The sequence below is a fragment of the Triticum urartu genome, chromosome 7 (assembly GCF_003073215.2).
Source record: "Triticum urartu cultivar G1812 chromosome 7, Tu2.1, whole genome shotgun sequence".
Classification (NCBI taxonomy): domain Eukaryota; kingdom Viridiplantae; phylum Streptophyta; class Magnoliopsida; order Poales; family Poaceae; genus Triticum; species Triticum urartu.
The window spans coordinates 575,314,696-575,323,643 of record NC_053028.1 but is presented as its reverse complement, the minus strand read 5'-3'; the positions used below and the strand labels follow the sequence as shown (position 1 = coordinate 575,323,643).

Below are 8,948 nucleotides of genomic sequence, written 5' to 3'. Positions count from 1 at the left end.
TGGATCCTCGAAAGCAAACTCAACGGGCTCCTCGTTAGCGAACTCGTCTCCCGGCTCTATCCAAACAATACAAACAAACAACAAGGACACAATCAACCACGTGCAAACTCAAACAACATGATGCAAACATGGTATGCTATACGGGATGCGATATGCGATGCATATGCAAGATTTGACAAGGAATGAATGAACCTGGCCTCAACTTGGAAAACCAAGTATGCCACTGAAAAGGTGAGATGAAATCGCTTGAAAACGATATAAAGATCACCGGAATCGGAGTCACGGTTTGGAAATGGCAAACAATTCAAATATGGCACCGGTCTGCGGTTACAGCAAGTAGCCATCTAAATGCAACAAAATAAACATGCTACAGCACTCAAACATGGCAACAAAATACATGGCAGGGATCCATTCATGATGCTTAACAAAAGATGAACACTGAGCTACGGCCAATTCATCCATTAACAGATTCAAACAAGCATGGCAAAAATGCATTTGGTAAACAGATTTCAGACTTAGTGAAATTAACACTTGTCTGGAATTTCAGATCAGGTAGCACACTTTGGAGCATGAAAACTATATGCTACAGGAATTGAACATGGCAAAGTAAAGCATGGCATGGAGCTACTCAAAGAGCTTAACAAAAGTCCCTTAGTGACCTTGAGCCAAAAAGGATTAGAAAATACATTTGCAAGCATGTGAACATGGCAAAAACATAATCAGTTCTCAGACTTAGTGAAAACTGGAGCATGCAAAATCAGATATCAAGTAGGCATGTTCACGAGCTCGATGCACTCACTACAGAGTAAGTCATGACAATCTAAGAATACGCCCATCAAGAATACACATTATACAAGCTAGACATGGCAAGAACAATAACATAGTATGCACGGATCAACTACAACATCCTCGGCAAAATCGCTAACAAGTAGACAATCTGATCAGATTCACGAAATAGCAAAAGTAGAGCTCGGTTGACTCAAGCTAGGGTGCTCCATAAATGCAAACAAAGACATGGATGGATAGAGCACTACAAGATTAACAAAACATCCTTACTGATCATCCTCAAAAGAGACACGGATCACTAGTAAACAACATGAACATATGGCATATTGAAATAAACAGATTAAGGACTTAGTGGAATTGCTAAGTCCCTGAAATCAGCATTAACGAATGCACCACTTGCAAGCTTGTGCTGGTCACCACACACATCACAAAAATACATGGGTTGCACCTCTGGAAAGATGGCAAAACATATAACAAAACTCATGTAGAGCTCAGGGGCATATCATGCACACAATAATCATGGCAAAAATGACAAATATCTAATTGGAGCAGCAGATCTGACAATTATCTCAAATAGCATTCTTCCAACAGCATTTCGGGCATCAAGATGAACTCAAATTAAAATTATGCAATGAGATGAAATGATGTACTCTCTGAGATGAACATTTTGATATGCTATATGCCCAAAACAGAGCTATGGATGCAAAGATACAATATGATGAAAAGTGCAAAATAGTTAGGGTTTCGGGACAAAAGTCAACCGTCCAAATAGATCTAGATCCGGCCCGGTACTGTAGCAGCGCGGTTCGAGGATCACCGGCCGGAGCTCGCCGGAGTTGACGAAGGCGACGGCGGCCGGCGGATCCGTGGGAGGAGGAGGGCGGAGGGCGGCCGGAGCTCGCCGGGGCGTGCGGCGGTTGCGCGGCGGGGGCGGCGGCCGGAGCTGCAGCCGCGGTCACCGGCGACGAGGAAGTGCGGCGGCCGGCGAGGATGCGCTGCGAGGAGGTGGCGGCGGCTCGGGGAGGCGAGGCAGGCCGGCAGGCGAGGTGCGGCGGCTCGGGCGCGCGAGCCTCGGGGGCCGGCGATGGGCCTGCCCGGGCTGGCGGCGCGGGGGCGGTGAGGCGCCACGTGGCACTACGCCACTGGTGCGGGGCGGCGGCGCGATTCCGTCCGCCCGGGACGGACGTGTCCGACGGCAGTGTGATGAGTTTTTTTAGGGTTTTGGAAGGAGGGAATCCGGAATTTCGAGAGGGTGGTGTATTTATAGGCATAGAGGGAGCTAGGAGTGTCCAATGTCTATTTTATTGTTTGCTCTATCACACTACACCAATCAAAGTAGCAAGATGGTACGCCAGCACTGCTTTGTCCTGGTCGGCCAACACCATGGGGTACAACGGCGTGTTCACCCGAGCCAGCGCCGACAGCCGATTCATACAACTAACTATGCTATTTAGCGCACGGTTGTACTCGCCGCTGAGGCCCGTGAAGCGGCAGCTGGGTAGCATCTCGTCGGCGACGCGGGTGATGGATCTGCCCGCTAGCGCGTAGTCCTTCATGCACCCCTCGTAGGCGCGCCTCTCCTCTCCGGAGAGCGATGTGTTATGGTTGAGCTGGTTCCTCGCGGCGATCCGCGTGACTTCAAAGGATTCCACGGCGAACCACGCAGCAAGGCTCACGTACCCGGTTTCCTCCTCCTTGTGCGACACGGACATGTCGACGCCGCCCCAGGCCATGATGCGGACGCAGAGATCTTGTTCGGCCTTCAACAGCCACATCTGGCTACAGGCAAAAGACGCCTCCATGCCCGGCTCCCGGCCGGGGGCACAATCCGGGCTTGCGGCGGCCATGCGAAGGGGTGCCAGGAGGAGGAGGAGGAGAATGATCTTTGACATGCTCATAGAAAGTGTGTGCTTCTCTCTCTCTCTCTCTCTCTTCGTGGGGAGATATTTCTTTACGAGTGCAAGTATATATACACATCGTCAGCACTATTTGTAGCATTAGTTGATTTGATTTAGTGAATGATCTGGTCCAGCATGCACTGTATGCGCATGAAAAGTGATGAGTATATCTGGTATTAAAACATTAAGATTCTGTATATTTTGCATTAATTTTCAATATATTCTACATAAATCTCTACTCGTAAAAGGGAGTTGGTAGCTTCCCTTCCGCTGTTTTTTTCCGCCTCACCTACCACCATATATTTCCTCTGGTTTATTTTCGCATCACCACCCACCACCCTCCCTCCCATTAAAAACCAAATCCCATTAAAGATGGAGATCTTGTTTCGTGTTTGCTTTGGTAAGTTTTGATTCAACTCAATCAAGTATATAATAAGTAATCAAGAATTCAGATATCCGCACCATATATGTGAGATCACCTCTCTAAAAGACAGACATAAGATTTTTTTTTATAACCTTTCAAAACGAAATCTGATTTTCCTCAATAACAAATCGCTAATCCGGTGCCCATATTAAATGACAATCACAATTTGCTAACGTAACAAAAAATAACATATTTTTTTCTTATCTGGTGGATGAGTTCAAGACGGGTGTATGCATCCATGCGCTCTTGCATAGGGACGCTATACGCGACAGCATAAAGGACGCCGTGTTCGGGCCTGACCCTGGCTCAATGCTTGAGAATGCCAGGGAGTGGAGCACGGCGTCGAGGACGGCTGTGGAGGCAGGCAGGCCATCGGACCACCACGTATAGACGTTCATGGATGCGGTCATATTATATTTTTGTCAGTCATACAGTGAGCCAGACATGCTACATTCGCAAATCAAGTGTGTCCATTTTAAATGTCAAGAAATTCCTTAAGAATTTTTTTTCTAGAATACTCGACGGGTCTTGAAGAAATGAATCCACTACAAAAGTTACTTTGCCACAAAGACTTAGTCAAACAATACAAGAGACGCTTCCTTTTTTCGGAAAAACTTCCAATCTATCAGAACAGCAACCGCCGCCGATGAAGAGTAACGTAGGTTGGAAGGATTCAACCCGAAGACAAACGAACGTAGACGAACAACGACGAGATCCGAGCAAATCCACCAAAGATAGATCCGCCGGAGACACACCTCCACATGCTCACCAACGATGCTAGATGCACCGCCGGATACAAGAGACGCTTCTAAAATAAAATTTTAGGTTAGGCTTTTAGAATAAGCCCCAAAAGAACCTGCCCTAATTCAAAGACTTGTAATTTAGCAGCTATGAAGAGAAAAGCACCACCAAACACCACAAAGATGAATTCCTTTTTTAAGAATGTTGTTTTGAGTTCTCGAAGTAAAATGGGAGGTGATTAGCAGCTGATTTTTTGTCCAAAAAAACTACCTACCCAACGGTATTGATAAAAAAAACCATCTCCCACACGAATTGACAAAACAGACTAGCCTAGCCGTGACGGCAGGCGTGGCAGTTGACGCGTGGCGCCTGCCGCCACATGCGAAGGCGGCAGCCCCTGCCGCCATGATGTGAGGCGGACGGTGGCCGATTACATGAAAATTACAACCCGGCGAGCCACGACGGAACGGGGGCAGGGCAAGTGGGCCCTGCCGCCATGCATCTAGGCGGCATGCGCTGATGGTGCAGCTGCACGGGAGCCGGGCCACCTGTACCCTGTTTTGGGCCATTGCTGATGCATGTATGTCCTGATGAATGGATCACTTGCTCACTAGAGAACGAATCCTGATGCATGCATGTATCCACGCAACTTTGCCATCGTTGTCTATTTCGATGAGGAGTAAAGTGACTTGGCTCGCGCACGGCAGTAGTGCATGCCGCCTGACTGCATGGCGGCAGGGCCAGCCTGCCCTGCCCCTGTTTCCGTCACGGCTCGTCGGGTTGTAATTTTCCTGTAATCGGCCACCGGCCGCCTCACATCATGGCGGCAGGGGCTGCCGCCTCCGCATGTGGCGGCAGGCGCCACGTGTCGGCTGGCGTGCCTGCCGCCACGTCTAGACTGGTCTGTTTTGGCAATTCATCTCAGAGGTGGTTCTTTTTGTCAATACCGTTAGGCAGGTAGTCCTTTTAGACAAAAAATCATTAGCAGCTAAGATTTATTTTGATCAACTTACTACATGTTTTTATCTTATTAGCAATCACAGAGGTAAATTGAAGGTAGTACAATTTTTGTTTTAAGAAAAAGTTAGTACAAATTGAATGGCGTTTTCATAACGCGAACCCATGCCCAAATCTGCAGCACCTGGAAGCTCATATGGAAGAGCTTGGCTACGCCAGGAGTGAAGTTCTTCCATTGGCTCACCGGTTTGGATCTCTGTTGGATGAAGGCAGAGCACTTCCACTTCTAGATAGAGAAAAAAGACAACCAAGTTGATGCGTTGCCTCCGCGACGCTTGGAAGCACCGAAATGACTGCATGTGCAACTGTAGAATCAAAAATGAGGCCAGGCTATGGGCGTACAGCTGTTCTACTGACGACCTGTGATTTGCATTAGTCTTTATTCCATGCTTGTAACCTACCCCGTCCCATAATGTACAGCTGTTCTATGGGAACAGAGGGACTACCTCTTAGGAGGAATGTAACCAAAACTCTCTTTTCAATGTGCTTTTTCTCGAAAAAAGAACGAATTTCATGCATCAACTATAAAACATTGTTTGGGAACTAAGCCCTTCAAAACCAAACTAAGATAGTAAGATACACCAAAGTGGTACTCCCTCTGCAAAGAGAGGTTAGTATATAAGCTAAGAACGATACAGCAGGTTGGAGAGCCAAAAACACTCACTGGACTGGGGTAGGCGCTAACAAGAACATTTCTTTCTGTTGGCAAACATCCAACACCACTACTTGCTAGCACAATTCTAATTCTAACAGGGAACGGCCACTTTGGATTCAGCCTTCTCACCGCGTGCCCTCAGGTTTTTCTTCGACTCAACTCGAGTCAAGGGAGGCAAAATAAAGGTTACGGCGCATTGTCTCACACCGGCTGATTTGAACAGCCAATCCTTTCATCTGCTTCTAACATCCATCACAAGTGCCACTCCATAAGATAAGAGCAGGCTGGCACAGCAAGGGCTTCCAGCTCCATCACACGGGGCACGGCAGTCAAGGCAGCCCCAGCCCATGCATTCTCGGAATTTCATTCATCTCCAGCTCTTCTTACTTGGGTTTTCGGGCCTCGCCATTGGGCATCTCAACACCAGGGAGCCGCAACGCATGTGCAAACATCCTTTTAGCCGCTCCAGTCTGTTCTTTCTTGAGCGTCTCGGCGCTAACAGTAGGTGTAGGACGGCTTCGAGCAGATGGGTTCCGACACGGACCACCACCAGGTGAGCTTGAGTTGTGTTTCCCTGCTTCTTTACTCGTGGGACTAGTTCTTCCATTTACCAGTTCCTTCCCTTTGATTTTCTCCAAGGCAGCTCTCTCTGTTGGATCTTCAACTCTCTTACCAAGTGCGTGTGCGATCATCCGTTGAGCAACAGCAGGAACATGCCTAGATTTTGCTGCTGATGTGTCGTTTCCCTTGGCTTCATGTGAAGAGAAGATTCGCTCACGAGCAGCCCGATAAGCAGCTTCCCTCTCCTTAAGCGATGCTGCTGAAGGTGGCACCAACTGCGGCAATGGCTTCGAAACTGGTGTATCAGTTTTCAGATGCAAGCTTTCAAGAGAAATAGCGTCTTGGACATTTTCTGGCTCATAAATTTTCTGAAGATCTGAAAGAAGATGGTATTAATTAGTAATTACTGCAAGCTAGTATTTCAAACAGGCATGCATGAGGTCTGCCTAATTATTTAATGAAGGAAAACAAGTTATGTAAAGCTAGTGGCCAGCAGAAGGGCTGAACCAAAAATAGCTAAATCCAGGTTACAAGCTACACTGTGCAAGAGCTGAAAAATAAACTGGGACTGCTAGAAGCTTTGCATTGCTCAGTCCTACCGTCGAATATCTTCACAAATTCAGACGCAGTAAGCATAAACTTGTAAAACAGAGGGTTGCGTGAGATGAGAGATCATATTCATACATGTAGGGAAACTCTTTTTGCTAATGATGTGTTTAGAGTTTCTGAAGGTAACACTACGAATAAATTTGACTATTTGACCATAGCAAAGGACTGGACACTCTTTACTTCCTAAGTAAATCCTGCTTTTCTTCTCAAGAAGTAGCCTCAAACTCTTTGTTCCAAACAAGCATCTGCCTAATCACTACATGATACAGCAAATAAACGCATCAAGAATGATTCATTCACCTGTCTCATTTCTCGCTAGCATGAGAGAGGCTGAAGGACCATCACCGTCGTCATAATTCCACAACACATCGCTGACAAGGACGGGAGGGCTGAAACATATAGCATAACTAAATTCAAAACAGGGCAAGCATAATAACAGCTCTGAATTTAGCCAACCACCGACCTATGTGTGGCGAGTTAAATATATAGCAGGGAAAAAGAGAACATTGGCACTGGTAGTGAGACACCCTGCTTGAAACACACTAGCACATTTTTGGCATGGTGTAGACATGTACGACGTTGCTGAATCGAGCCAGACAAGAAAGGTTTCAATAAGGGAGGTTGACGACATACATGGCTGTCTCAGGGCAGCGCTGGAGAACCAAATGCCGATCCTCACCCTCGCCAACAGATTCGTGAGCAAACCTAGCAGCGACACAGAAGCAGATAAAATTAGCAAACGGAGTGGTCGCCGCAGTGACTTTAGCATGTCAGCACAGTGAAGCGGACGAAGATGAATGCATCAGGGAGGTTTTTTATACCCATATATGTCGGCGAGACGATGCAAAAGGAGGCGATTGTAGGAGCTGGTGGGCTGGAGCTCTATGGTATTCCCAGCTGCCCCGCGACTTGCTTCAGTTGTGGCGCGGTCGTGTTCATCGTCGTCATCGAGGTAGCTGTGCTGTAGGAGGGTGACGAGGATCTCCTCGGTGGAGAGGACGAGGTGCTTGCTGTAGAGGTTGTCCTTGATGAGCGAGGCCAGCTCCTCAATCTGCTCCACCAGAAGCAGAAAAACAGAGGCAGGTAAGGACACTATCACACACAGAAGGTTAGAAACAGAATTAGATTCCTTTGCGCAGCTCGTGTAAGCAGGAATTACCATGGCGAATTGGGTGTTGTCCATTACGCCCCCTAAAGTTCAGTCCAATGGGGTCAGCTCAGCTCGGCTCGGCTCCGACGGATCTCGCGCTGCGCTGAAGCAGAAGAAGAAGAAGAAGCACCTACTCGAATCGAATCGAATTATGAACTGAGCGAAGGATGAGACGAACAAAGGAACTGTCCGGTGAATCGAATCGAATCAATCAATCGGCGAAGCAAGCTAGGGTTCCTTCCCTTACCAAGAAGCAAGCTTGGAGTTGCCGCTGGTCCTGGCAACCTGGGTTCTCGGCTGTGCCCCGTCGTCCCCGCCGCCGCCGACGACGAAGAGGGGGGATGAATTGTGGAGACGAGTCGCCGAGAGTAGGAGGAAGAAGCAGCGGCGGCAGCGGCAGCAGTTGAGAATTTGGGAGGAGTCTTCAGAGACAGGATTGAAACCGGGGAGGAGGGGATAGCCGGGCAGAGGATACCTATCTTCCTACCCGACCGTCAGATGAACAATGTACGGGCACGATGTGCACCGGATTTATTTAGTTTGTACCGGACTTTTGAAACCCTTGTTTCAGAAAAAAAAACTTTTGATTAAAAGAATCAGAGAACGTAGAAGTAGGGGATACAGAGTTAAACGTTGATGCATCTTTCTTTGCAGATGGTGGTTGTGGTGCGACGGCTGCCATTCTCAGAGATGATAGGGGAAACTTCATCGCCGCGCAATGTAAATTCATCTCGGTGGCAGCTGATGCAATTACCACGGAGACGATAGTTATGAGAGATGGACTATCATTTGCCAATTCTTTGGGATTCAACCGAATTGAAGCGGAGTCAGATTCTCTTCAAGTAATCAACTTTTGTACTGGTCATACAGCCGCAACATTATTTGCAGAGTGTGGATATAAGCACTATAATTGGGAAGGTCATATTTAAGTATTGTTTTCGTTCTTGTAATCAAGCAGCTCATGTACTAGCTAACTAAAGTTATTGTAATAAGTCTACTTTAAGTTGGTTAGACGAGCCACCTGACTTTGCGGTTGGTAAGCTCGTTGATGATGTAAATGTCTTTTAATTTAATAACCACGACGACCTTCCCTCAAAAAAAGAAAAA

General features: G+C 47.4%; 2 protein-coding genes across 2 annotated transcripts; both read right to left on the bottom strand.

The window, feature by feature from the left end:
* Positions 1 to 2,068: 2,068 nt before the first annotated feature.
* Positions 2,069 to 2,717, bottom strand: LOC125525523. Its single transcript, XM_048690531.1, has one exon. The coding sequence runs from the start codon at positions 2,682 to 2,684 to the stop codon at positions 2,103 to 2,105; it is 582 nt and encodes a 193-aa protein (XP_048546488.1). The 5' UTR covers positions 2,685 to 2,717; the 3' UTR covers positions 2,069 to 2,102.
* A 2,633-nt stretch (positions 2,718 to 5,350) lies between these two features.
* On the bottom strand, positions 5,351 to 8,301 carry LOC125522461. The gene is made up of 6 exons (XM_048687519.1): positions 8,089 to 8,301; positions 7,851 to 7,971; positions 7,513 to 7,742; positions 7,325 to 7,396; positions 6,992 to 7,080; positions 5,351 to 6,458 (listed from the first exon to the last, which is right to left on the bottom strand). Exons 2-6 carry the CDS (start codon positions 7,872 to 7,874, stop codon positions 5,905 to 5,907), a joined length of 969 nt encoding a protein of 322 aa, XP_048543476.1. The 5' UTR covers positions 7,875 to 7,971; positions 8,089 to 8,301; the 3' UTR covers positions 5,351 to 5,904.
* Between the last annotated feature and the right edge of the window lie 647 nt (positions 8,302 to 8,948).